The 13,929-nt window shown below is 30.3% G+C and overlaps 1 protein-coding gene across 1 annotated transcript in view; it reads left to right on the forward strand.

The window, feature by feature from the left end:
• Nmdar2 (glutamate ionotropic receptor NMDA type subunit 2) overlaps positions 1 to 13,929 on the forward strand; it is a 334,557-nt gene that overhangs the window by 41,644 nt on the left and 278,984 nt on the right. The window contains exons 2-3 of the mRNA XM_088203959.1: positions 1,578 to 1,756; positions 10,879 to 11,360. Of these exons, the coding sequence (XP_088060085.1) occupies positions 10,971 to 11,360 (390 nt within the window). The 5' untranslated portion in view covers positions 1,578 to 1,756; positions 10,879 to 10,970. The remainder of the gene's footprint in view (positions 1 to 1,577; positions 1,757 to 10,878; positions 11,361 to 13,929) is intronic.

Below are 13,929 nucleotides of genomic sequence, written 5' to 3' on the forward strand. Positions count from 1 at the left end.
GCTTATGGTTTTTTAGCTTATCCAAAAGCCTTTCTGGTGGATGGACAGTACGGGCACGGCAAGATGTGATAGAAACTGGTGAAATGTCTTCATAGTCGATAGATTTCACTGAATTCTGCATCCATTCTTTAGCCTTACACAAAAGAAAACCCTTGAATTTAATTTTGCTGTTACGATTCAAATTTCGATAGACACTGAACGAATAAAACAATGCGCATTGAAATAAATGAAAAAACAAATTTTTTTGTTTATTCCATTGTTTTTCGAAATATTTGGTTACTAAGGTGATGATCGCCGCGATCAACAAACATCTTTCATATATTTATTATAGTCCATTATACATTGTGGTCATTGACCGGCATTACAATATGTACATTACATATTGTAATGCCGGTCGTTCCGTTTTTTCCCCGTGTCTATCATCTTGCTGTTATGAAAGGTAGATATCATTCTGAAATATCTTTTCTTATTTGTTTTCCAAATTTAGATAAGCGTTTTAATTTTTTTTCCATGTTCATCTCTTCGAGCAGTAATTTAATATTTTTGAGATTCTGGCAGACTCATAATATTCTGGATTGTTCCACAAAGTTCTGTTTTCAGAAAAAAATAATATTTTGCGAGTAAAACGCTATTTTTAAAATTGTCAGCATAAACACGGTGCCACTTGTTCAGATATGGGTTTAGTACTTTCATCACCGTGTTTACTCTTCCTGCATTTTCAGTGTATAATTAGAAATTAAAAATATTACCGGTATCTAATTCGCAAAACATTCCAATAAAAACAAAAATTTAAATATTTTAGATACATAAATACCATATTTGTATTCAAAAAGATTTGCAATGTATAAAACCAGATATAATATATCTGATTACATACAATAAATTTATCAGAATATGCACATGTATTATTTAATATAAAAAATGCTAAATCATTATAATTTTCATGTAAAGTATTTAGAAAATCACTACATAGTAATCTCGTTGTGTTGGCTATAATCTATTAGCAATATGACATCTTAAGAATTAGTCTAATAATCAATATAATATATATTTATGTATTATAAAATATAAATGAAAAGAGAGAAACATTAACAATGGCAGTTAAAAGCTCGACTTAAGGAATTAACGAGAAAATAAGCTTAGCATTGGTTTGGTAATTTAATTGTCTTTAGGGAAAAAGATTAAAAATTTTGCTTTTTAATAGAAATTGATTGTGTGTTTTTCTTTTTTTTAATTTTTAAAATCAATAAAATATAAATATTAAATTAAATGTAAAAATTAAAACTGTAGATCCTTAAATATCATTTTTTGCTTAGCTTGCATTATATATATTTACTTCAATACATATCCTTAATTTGCTATAAATTTATATAATTCATGTTAATCCATCGTATAAAGATAATAAACGTGAATATATTTAAGGTACACTGATCGTCTTGAACTTACACAAATCTAAGGATCAAAAATCTTTTCAGACAATTTTCTTTACTCTTCCAGTAAACGGCATGAATAATTCATCATGCCATGATTCAATATTTAAGCATTTTTTTTATAAAGTTTGTTTATTTTTGTTTCAGAATGTTCCTGTACATAAAGAGTGTGTCTAAAATGGGGAGAGAATCAACCAACGCGCGAGTGTTTTTGCGAATTAATTTGTTGTTTTTAGCAAGTTAATGATAATCTCAAAACGTTCGCGAAAATTCATATTGAATGTTCAAACGCATTACAAGAGAAAACTCCAGTTATTGTGAAATAGGTATTGATATTATCATCTTTGATTCATTGAAGTATAAATAAAGTACATAGCGATATCTTTTACAAAAACCATTAATAAAAACATTTGTAGAAAATTATAGACATTGAAACGGAAATGATACGTCATTTATATCATATATCAATCGTTATAGCGCTGTCACTCTTTAAATTATGATATATATATATATATATATATTAGAAAGCACATATATGTATATCACGTCGAGTTCTTTAAATAGAAAGACAATATTTATTCAGATATTCAAGTCAATAAAATTCGTTTAAAGTGAATTGATTTTTAAACGTAAAATTCCTAATGTATAGGTTTAAGTATCTGTTATAAATTATTGAGGCAAAACGGAAATGAAGCATCCGAAGTTTTATCCGGAAGTTATTTATATTTCAAACTGTAAATCTTACGGCGCCATCGTTTATGTATGAAGTTTTATCTTTATTTAGGGTTGTATTTTTACTTTCCGATTTTGAAGGTTAATCGGCCGGTAACTGAACGTATAATTTTAATTTATTTCAATGAATGTTTGCCGTTTTGAATTTTACTCGAAGTAATTTCAAGCCGACTGCGGTTGCGGGTCTAATGGGTTAGGGTTCGCTGCTTTCAAATAATAGTTTCACTCTAAAGGACACGGGAAAATTTTAATATGATTTTTATGCGTAGCTTTAGGGATTTTAGGGCCAATTAACATTTGAGAAATATTAAATTGAATGTTGCGGAAAGCTCGTGTGAAATATTTTTACTAAACGTTTGAATGCCGCTTAAAGTGTAAAAACCATTAAATGTCATCGTCTATGTGAGTTCATATTAGAGAAAAGCTGAATAGGAGTGTTGAAAGCGCCGCTTAATTATACATACATATCTTATATTGTTTTAGGTAAAAGTTATTAATTATTTCATTTTAATATGTACTCTAATATCTATGTAGATATTTTATATAGTGCTTGTACATTAAAAGTAGTAATAGCTTAGCAATATTTAAATATTTTTTTTATTAATAATTAAAATGCCGCTCAAGTACTCAAATTTTATTTACTAAGCGAGATGAAAAATATAAGCCGGAAGTTTCGTTTCACTATATTTAATAATAACATCGTAATTGCGTTTTTATTTTGAACTGATCCATATATTTAATATTTGATTTTTATATCTCTCTAAAAAAATATTTTATTTTCCCTAAGGTCATGAAGTAAAATTACCCGAAAATATACATTACAACTGTGAATATTGCTTCCTGGGTGCAATTGTTATGTAAGAGTCAAATTTTCAGTAAGAATTGCTATTATTATTTTTTTTGTTTATCGCTGCAAAGTAACAAAGGTCTTTTATAATACTCAGCCGGTCGAAAATATCGTAACGTTTCTCGAAACGCTTTAGTCTTTCAAAGTGAGGTCAAAAGATTTTCCGCAGGCTTATTCAAATTTTATTATTTATACCAATAAGTCGCGTGTTGCTGAGAAGGATTTTAAAGTGGCAGGTACTTTTGGCGGCAAATATTATCATTAAAATACATTTTTTCCTTCTAAAAATATTTTTTTTCGGAAAAGAAACTATAGAGATCCTCTCATGAATGAAAGGACAACACCGTAACGTTATTCACCCTCTATTTACATATAAAAAACATTTTTTTTAAGAACTTCCTTGTCGGATCAAGACTGGAGCATATGAGCCGAAATAAAGTCACGTACGATAATAGGGGAACGTTTTTTTGTGAGGACGTGATGTGATGTATGGGTCAATTTAAATCTTGATGAAAGTCTAAAATTGCTTTTCGTTCCGTGTTAAGCGATGTTTCACGTGCGATTAAGTCCAAACTTTACCATTTACATTATATGCCGATAACAGCCTCTAACACAATAAACGAACATCGTTTAATATTATCAGAGTGTAACTTTTGGCAACATTTGTTTTAGAAACCCTGCAGTCTTTTTATTGGCATATTATTGCAGCGTCTTATATAGACAGTATACCTCTTAGTATTGAACTGCCCATAAATTATTCATGGTATTTCATATGGTTCATTTTCGCACCGATTTGTCGAGTATATCTATGGCATTCTACACTTTATTTAATGCTTAAGCAATCTATTTGAAATATTTAATGCGTGCTTATATTTTAGGTATTTAAAAAAAAAAAGGCAGCATTTCGATCAAATAACGTCCCATTAGCTTATTACCTTCATTTAGTAATATATTAAAAATATTTTATGGGAATTTCTTGATGGTATATAATAAATGGATTATAAATTTTTGGGAGCACATGTCTGGCATTTGTATTATATATATAATATATACATATATACTATATATAAAACACAGCATTATAGATGTTCTGTATGCCTAAACAAATTTAAAAAAATATACTACAAATTACATTATATTTATCTTGATGTCAATTTCATTTTTAACGTACAAAGGAAATTCTTGATTGTGTGTTTTATGAAATATGTTTTCCTATGATATTTTTTTAAATCATATAAATTTTACAAAATTATGATATAACCACCAGTGTTGTATTTAAATATAAAATCACTGATTATATTCTCATACCTAAAATGTTCGATCTATTTATATTATTACGTAAAAACAACAGTAGGAGCTTTTATATAGAATAACCTTTTTCAACCATATACATTGATGATAAAGCGATCAAATAAATGATATAATCTCTTTACACAATAAATATTTATTGTAGAAAATAAAAAAATATTAAGATAAAACAAACTAGTGTATTTTTAACTCTAAGAAAACTCTTTACTTTAACTCTTCACCTCAAAGTGAAATTGCATGAATTAAAAGCGAGTGCTACATAATTAAGTTTACACTTTGACTTCAAACTTCAATTCACTAAACATATTACAGAACGTACATATTTACGTATAAATGTCTTTCTTCACTATAGTTATAATAACGATACTTAGCAAAAGACGGGCATTAACAAATAAAAAATAATATTAGGCAATACTGAAATGAATGTCAATTATTTAATGAAGCAAAAAACCCTTTTAAATGTTTATTTTTATTTTAATAATTAAACATACAATTTATTTTTAATATTTAACCTTCTTCCAGCTCTCAATTATTTATTAAATTCTATTAACATAATTTGGAGTCTTTAATGCAAATTATTCTGGCAGCCCCGTTTTCACATTGTCTGCATTTTGTTTTTTTTTTCGTGTCGGTATTTGTGGTCCGAGTCAAAGGGACTGAATCACAAAATGTACTACTCTTTCAAGCGCGAACAGTGAGATACTTTCTATTTCGCTCTCTCGCGTGATAAATGACGAGGGTGAGTGAGAGATAAGAGCATGCGATTTCGCCTCTAGCTACTTCGTGAGAGTGTAGAGAAGGCATTAAAATAAATGGTTCTAAGAAGAAAGAAAGGTTCGGGGAATTATATGGTTGGGATAAAACCTTTCAGTCAAATTCCTTGATTTTGCTAAGAGTTTATTTCGTCACACGGGGCCGTCCCGCATTGTCGTATTTTAGAACTATTCGACTTATGTTTAGAAATACAAGCCTTTTAACCTTTCTCGTGCACCACAATCTAGCCGATCACCAAAAACAAGCTTGCTCTTATTGTTTGGCTAGGTTTAAGAGTTTCGTAATGCACCCTTTTTTTGTAATCCCATCACATACACAAAATAACTTTTTTTTACAGTGAGCCCAGGCTTCAAACCACTGTCTTTTACTGCGCTTGTTGTTGTACAACACCCATTTCTTATATTGAGTAATTAAATTATTGATAAAAAACGACCGGTTTCAATATACAGCAGCTTTTTGAATATGCGTATACGTGCTTACTTGTTTACTCCGCTTAATTCGCGTGGAATCTATACACATTCTCTCCATATCTGCATATTATAGCATGATTTGCTTTGATTTTACATCACCTAGCACTTCACAAATGCTTTAGTGGCCGTAGTTTACATTTTTTCAAGAAATTCATATAATCTGCAATTTCGTATTAATGGCTCACTCGGTAAAAATCTTTCAATCGTGAATTTTGTAAGATATATGACCATAGTTGTCTCTTCTTGTAGACTTTACTCACCCTTAATTCTGAAGTCGGAATAGCAAATTATTTTAATGAAAATATTTATTTTGCATCCCACCTAGTTTATCTTTGGTTTCATTATTTTTGTTTAATTAAACTATAAGATTAAACAGAATTATACATTTTTGTACTGTAAAAAATATTTTGTACGTGTTTCGAGGTACTAAATAAAAACATTACTTTCACGAGTTATTACTGGCATGTTGTAGTTAAAAACAAGTTATTATGCTCCCTTATTTATTTTATATAATATATTTTAAATTATATTACCTACAGTAATATTAACATTTAAATAGCTATAATTTCCATTAAGCTATTTTCTCGTTAATGATTAATCTTTAAAAATTGCAGGCTCTTGTTTGTGAATACTCTGATCTTGCTTCTATATTTATGTCACATACTTTGATGAATATTTAAATATAATAATTATATATACATGATATGTATTATTATTATTTTTTTCTAAGTAATATAAAAATCAGTGTGCATGCTAGAGCATCGCCTTTTCTAGGATCGTTGTTTTTTTTGTAAAAGTTAAAACACACTCTTATTTGTTTGCATATAATCTGTATTCTTATTCGGCTTTTTTCATGTCAGGTAGTTAATTTATTATATATTCTTAATTATTAGCTGCATATAATCTATTTATATTAATCGAGTCATATGCTTAATATTTAAAACGTTTGTCTATTGTTAATTTATCTGCCATAAACCTATATTTTATTTTTTAATATTATACAATATAGACATTTATTAACATATGTTGCTGCTTAGTACAAATAAATAAAAACTGTATGCGTCGAAAAAAATCGTTAGCCGTTATAACAATAGTTAGGATGACTAACAATGGTTGATGCAAAAGTTTTGTCGTTTTTTTTATGACGCAAACATTTTTTTTATTTGAACTAAGCATACCATTTCATATTAAACTATTTCACTGTATTTTATTAATTTCTCCTATAAAATACCTTAATGACAATGTGGCAACAAAAAGCATTTGTGATGTGTACTAAAAAGATGGAAATAAAAATCGATTGACACAGGTGGTTTACAAAATTCCGTTCTAGAGATTTTTCAGTGCTTGATAAATCACTGAGCTAGCTTTTAAGCATTATGATGCCAGGTTAAAGGCCATAATTTACACTGATCCATGTCAAAATTCCAGGAAGATTGTACTGAAAATGGGAGGCAATTGTAAGACATTTGCATCGCATTTGAATGATTTTGTGGTACGATGTTTGGACTTCTCGGTAATTTTCAGATGCCTGTTTTAAAATGTGTTGCTTCAAGTGCTAGAGATTTGTAACAAAATATTAAGCATAGTTTGTCTGTGACAATGTGCCATGAAAACATATTTGACTGTACCAGAGCAAACCCCATTTGCCATAACTAAGCTAAAATTCATGAAAAAGTAATGCTTTGTTTTATGATAAGATTTGAAGGTGTTGCATTAATAATTTTGGAATATAATATAATTTAACTAGAATATAAAAATTAAACGTTATTGTTATCAATTAACAAAATTAACCACAGCTCTCAGAAAGGTTAAACCTCAATTAGTGAACAAAACGGGGGTAGTTTTCACAATGACAATGCATTGTTTCTCCTGATTATATCTTTTAAGGGCATTACAATCTGTTTTAAAATATAAAAAATGGAATCAGATTGAAAATCTTAATTAATTTTGTACATAAGTCATAAAAATTTATTGAGATAAATGAAGTTAAATAAAGATGATAGAAAAATATACCCACAAATAAAAAGTATGTAATTAAAATAATATACTATCTGAAAAAACAAACTTTTTTACATAGTTATTTATTTGTAGTATTTAGTTTGACAATTTTTTTGTGTAGTTGACGTCTACTTAAATTTAGTGTGCATGTCTTTATTCTAGCATTTTTTTAAAAACCTTATGAAGGTATTGCAATGTAGTTAATTTCCTACTTTCACGCATCCTTACAATTATCTTATACTTATCTTGTGATTTGTCGATTTTTTAATGCTCTCTTAACTTTATTTAAATGGGGATACAATATACATTTTTTTAACATAGCGTTGTCTTTTTCTTGTCTTTGTATTGCCCAAATATTTTTAGCTCTTTATGTCATAACTATTTATCTAAAATCATGACATTTTATAAAATCTTTGCGCATCTAATTCGCTCTACAATGTTTTAGGAGTTTACCAAAATTTAATTTAAATTTAAAAATTTAAGAATTAAACAAAAAAAATATTAGTTAACTCAAATTAATTTTAAAGTTATAAGCTAAAACTAACATTTTAAGCAATTGTGTATTTGACATTTAATGTAAACAACACAATAACCATATTCGTTACCTATATAAGTTTAAATTTAAATTAAATTTTGGCATGTTTTGCGGGTTCCGACAGATTTCAAGGAATTATCTTAGCACTTGCCAAATAAGTTAATTTAGTAAGATTAATCTTGTGTCTGTGACAACTCTAATTATCCTGGTTTGTACAAGCTTTCGAGTCTTGATATTACAATTTTGAATATTTCGAATATTCAGGAAATATATTAATTTTAATAACGTCGCATCGAAAGTTCGGTTTGCGAGTAGAATTTTACCTCGAGGCAATTTTCGCGACAGTATTGGACGCTCTCGGTTAATTTCACTTCATTTTAAATCAATTATAAGACTCACCGGCTGTTGTGCAAGAAAATTTCGCCATACTTTAGTCACTTCCTAAATTTGCGAGAAAACTTGTTAAGATTGCATGTCGTCAAATGTAAGCAATGGAAAATTTACGACTCGTAGCGATCGAATCTGGAGAGGTGAAAAATATGGAGAGCAGAAAACGAACAAGGTCATAAATCATAGTGTATGAATTTTTTAGCATTTGATGTATTCCCAAAACGCTTAAATTTGATTTATTATATCTGTGCACACGCATATATTATGAGGGGATTGAAATTCCATTAGGGTAAATAACCTTAAAGATATTTATTCCGTTTGATACGAGTAGTTTATGACGTTTATTAAGCTTATATAGCTCTCTTTAGAATGTTTAGTAACTATGTTTTATGTTATTTAAAACATTCTGTATATATCACTAAGTATATATGATAATATTCTGTTAATGTTATCTCTTATTTATTTAAAAAAATTAAGTAAAAACGTATATAAGGCATATTTGAGATATTAAACCTACCCCTTTAATTTTGTAGCGATACACATCCATTTAAAATACCCATTCAATGACTTTGATAATATTTCCAAGTGATCCACAATTTCTTCACGTACACTTGAAATTAGAGACTTATTTTTATCAACCATTTCTTTGAGTGATAGAAAATTATAAAGATTCCCTCCCCTAGCTCGTCGACACCAAAGTTTTAACGTTTCTTTAAAACTGTTTATTTTCTCGCAGCATGTCAATATGTTTGCATTTTGTCCTAAGATAGATATATTCAGGTCATTAATACGAGTGAAAATTTCACTCAAATAGGTTAACATTTGGTTGAACTCTTGTTATTCCATTTCTCTAAGCAGATTATAATCTCGTACCTTTAGAAATGCTTTGACTGTGAGAAGAACGCAGTCTAAGAAACACGTTAAAGCATTCCCACGTGACAACCAGCTGAATGCTCACTTCCAAATTCTTTACAAAACAACTTAAAGAGGCGGTTGTTTGGAGCGCAAACCCTAATCTAGTTTATGGTATTCTCTGTAGTGTCAAGAATTTTTTTCATCTTTGGAGATAATGTTTTTGATGCCAGAGCATGTCAATGAGTAAAACAGTGGGTACATTAAGTGCGGAATCTTTTGTTTTAGCAGAGCAAAAAATATTTTACAACATGGTAGAGATACCATCAGTATACAAAGTCATGCTTCGCAAATGAGTACGTCACATATTGAAAGTGGTCTTTTGTAAGTTTGTTTTCACGTCTTTACAGAACAGAAAATCTTTCATTATGGCACTATTATGGACCTCACCAATGCAATGAGTTGACTGCAATTTGCAACATAAGTTGCTTCATCCAACTAGAGAGATATTTCAAAGGAACTAGATGAAAATGTTTTAACTCAAATCACTAATTCGGCTTTGAATAACATTATTTGACAACCTCACTAATTTAAGGCTTCTTTACCGAGAACAATTGTTGCCATTTCTAATGCACACGGTTTTATCAACTCTTCTGCAGATGCATACTTTATACGATTCGAGGTATGAAGTCATAAGCAGTGGTTTTTCAGTCAGTATAAAACCTAATTTTGGAAGGGTTGCTCAAGAGTTAAATCGGACTCTTTTAGTTTTCAATGATTCAACATCATAGCCTGAAAAATCTGCACCACAATCTCGGTTGTTAAAATGTTGCAGCAGCTTAAACGGTTTCAGATTTGCGTTTGAAAAGACACATCATCAGTTGTTTTAAACAAATAATGAAACGAGCGCCCTGATTGGAAACCTCTGTGGTAATCACAACTGTCCTTTTAACAACAATAGAAATAAGTTGGGAACTAATAATATAAGCATTTTGTTCTTTGCTATAGAATTGATAAAATACTAAACGAAACATTCACCCAAAAATATTAATAATTTGCGCGAACTTCTTTAGAATACTGTAATACACTTTTCATGTCACGCGTACCCTAGCGAAAACAGCAGTTTCCAAATTCGAATAAAAAATAACTCTTATTTCTGGTAGCCTTGTATTTTTATGTTGCAAATGTCGCATTTTCAATTAAATTTTACTATACTGTTTTAGTACATGATATGCGAAAAATATCATATACAAGCAATTTTCATATATTATAGTATAAGACAATTAGTTATGAGTAAAGCGACGCTTATACAGCTTCCTCGAATGGCTATAGAAATTCTCGGCTCTTTCTCTCTATATATGTATGTACTCGCATGACGGATGTTCATAGTTTGATGTAAATTATGGACTTACAAATTTGAAAAGGGTAGTAGACCATTAGTGTCTTTGTCAGACGGCATAAATCCTATATAATTATTCAACGACAATGACTTGAGGTCTTTCTTGGGATGCTTGGATAAAAAAAATATGTTTTTAATAATAGTTGTGTAGTGAACTGTGAGCTTACAGATTGTTTGGTGGTGACATGTTGACCGTTTCGTCGTAAAACATCTGGGATTCGTCCTGTCGGCAATCATGCCACTGCCGTGTTCGGGAGCGTCCAGATTAGCGTTGGTAATGTTGTTATTTTGCGGCTGCTTCGAGGGTGGTGAACCCAGGTGGTTCGGACGGGAAGGTGCGGTTTCTCACATGACAAGCGAGTTGACTCGCTCCGGTAGGAGGTCGCGCTCGGCCGAGCTGTCGTGGTCCGGCAGGGAAAGGGGCGGCTCTGGGGTCAAAGTGGGCTCCGGCTCCTTGAGGGGCAACACCACCGGCGCCAGAGGCGGGGGACTGAAGCTAGGGGGCGGCAGGACCAGCAGGACCACGACATCGCCCCCTTCTTACTACATTCCCGGAGAGGCGGACTATCCAACGCCGCGCAGTGACGTCAACGTCTATCACCAGAAGGAAAACGAAGCGGAACAGGTAAGGCTATGATAATTTTTAATTAGATCACTCACTCCGGTATTAAGTTTTTTTCCGTTGGTCGTAAACCTTTTTGTCGTAGAAACCGTGATAGTAAAATTAAGAATACAATCTGGGAGAATCGCTTGTTAATTTGTGGTGATACAGTGCGCTGGCAGTGTGCCAAACTACAGTTCCTTGACTTCATTTGATAAACAAATCGTATTTATGTGCAGTAATTCGCACGAACTATTCAATATAAATAAAATAGTAACTATAAAAATATTTAATGATACTTTACTAAATTTTCCTTAAAATTATAATTTTTTATAAAATAATATACTTCTATCACAGTCATTGTCTTTAACGCTATGGTTTCATTACTTATCTGTCACGACACAAAATCGTATTGATTAAGACAATGAGTTATTTTCGTGTTTATTAGGTTGCATGCTTTAAAAATTAGCTAGACATATAAAAAAAACCTTTGGTTGATCTTGAATTTAATAAAAAATGTTTATGTTCAGACTAAAAAAATAGTCTATAACAATCATCACTTCTTTCATAAATATCAGCTGATTGCTATAAAAATGTCATTCTTAGATGACCATCAATAACATGCAGAATTCGCGAGTCCTATTTCACTCTACGAGGTCTGATGATTGAGTACTACTCAGTACTACTACGTTTAACCTCAAACGGAATCAGTTTCCTATTCCGCAAGTAAGACAGCTTAAGGAGTCCTTCTCAGATGCTATATCTATCACAGATCTTCTCAAAATGCTGAAAATGTTCTAAAAAATCCGAGTCAAGGTTGGTAAGTGAGCCAATAAAAGGGAAATAGCGCTGATGATAGTTAAATATTTATGTGTCCTCTTCTACACGGAAAATTAATTACCGTAGTCACTGAAACCGCACATTAACATTTACATCCCCAGCTTTGCATGTCTCCTGAGGGATCGTCTCTCAAGACCAGGCAGAGGAGTCGTGATATAAACGCGCGCATAAACACTAACACAATTAACCTAGAAACCGTCGCGATGCAACTTAAACATAAAAATAGAATAATAAGAAATGTCACAGGGTATGTGTAGTTTCCTTCTGTTGTTAGTTTGTGAATTGACCCGTTGCAATCTTTATGCAGTTTTTACCCATGGAAATTCAATGATTTTAACTAAAGATCTTTACGATAAATACGTGCATTGGAATTGTTCCATCGTGAAATTTTTTTTTTAGTATTAACACGACACAAATACAATTTTAAGTTTTCCAAAACCAACAAAACATGACGCCATTAATTTTAAATTATGCGGTATTGCTAATGGGCAATTCTAGGATCTCAGATATACAATTAGGGTTAAAATTATCGGTAGTACCAGTTTTAAGGCAAATATCGATTTTTGATACTACTGGTAAAACAAAATAAATACTGCTATTAACGAAAAATTTATATTTTTTTTAAAATCCATACATTTTATTTGTTGAAAACGATATCTCCATGGCTTATAGCTATGAAAACGACGATGCCAATATTGATTAAAAGCAGAGGCTTAGAATAAAATAATGTTTATTGTGGAGGATTAATCTAATTAATGTTATCGGCGTAGTAGAATATTATTATGCTGTATTTACGTGAACATAAACACGTATTACTTAATTTTAATTAACGTTTGGGATGGGTAGAAATAAATTAATAAACGAGAGACGAATCCTTAAAAATTAATACTAGTGAAATATTCTAAAATAAATCACATAATTATCACAATTTTTAATCAGATGATTCTGTTTTTAGAAAATAATTTGTCGCAGTTTGAACAATTTTGTACGCACTCCTTTCTCATAATCGTAACTGGCAAAAAATATATGAATAATATAGGAATATATTTTATTATAATAAATTTGCTGATGGTGTTTTGGCCCCTAGTATAAAAACTTAGGAGGCATCCAAAAACAGTTTATAAGAACGATATTTTGTCAAAGATTATATTTTTTTAGACTTATTGTCCCTGCATTTTTTTTTCGACTATGTAATAAATAAAATAAATGGGACAAAAACGTTTCTGTACACAGTAGTCTTATTGATTTTTATTGCTATTCATAGATAGCACAATGGTTTAGCGTACACAGTATTTTTAAAAGTACCTGACTGTAAAGAAGATTGCTTTAACGCTTCTTATTGTTTGAAACATGAAATATTCATAAACAGTCAGAAGGATAATTATGACAAAATTTGCCCTGCATGTTTTTTATATTTCAAAAAAAAAACACTGTGGAGTAACGCTAGTAGTATTATTTATTTCTCAATTGCAAATCATTCAAAATAAAGCTGTAAAAATAATATATTCACATTTTTTTTACTTATTAAAAAAAAATGCATATGCCTTCAAATACTTACAATTAAAGAACATTTTAATTTTTATATTAGACAATTATATAAAAATATAAAACACAGTTAATTATGAAACACCGTCGGTGTTTCATAGTCTACTATCCAAATATGGTAAAAAAATATTAGCAAGAGCTGTAAAGACCGTTTTTGTATTTCCCATAAACTGTCCGGTCATTACAAAACAACGAGGATTAAAATATG

The sequence above is a fragment of the Plectrocnemia conspersa genome, unplaced genomic scaffold (genome assembly GCF_051122295.1).
Source record: "Plectrocnemia conspersa isolate PC_06_02 unplaced genomic scaffold, ASM5112229v1 ptg000014l, whole genome shotgun sequence".
In the NCBI taxonomy this organism is placed as follows: domain Eukaryota; kingdom Metazoa; phylum Arthropoda; class Insecta; order Trichoptera; family Polycentropodidae; genus Plectrocnemia; species Plectrocnemia conspersa.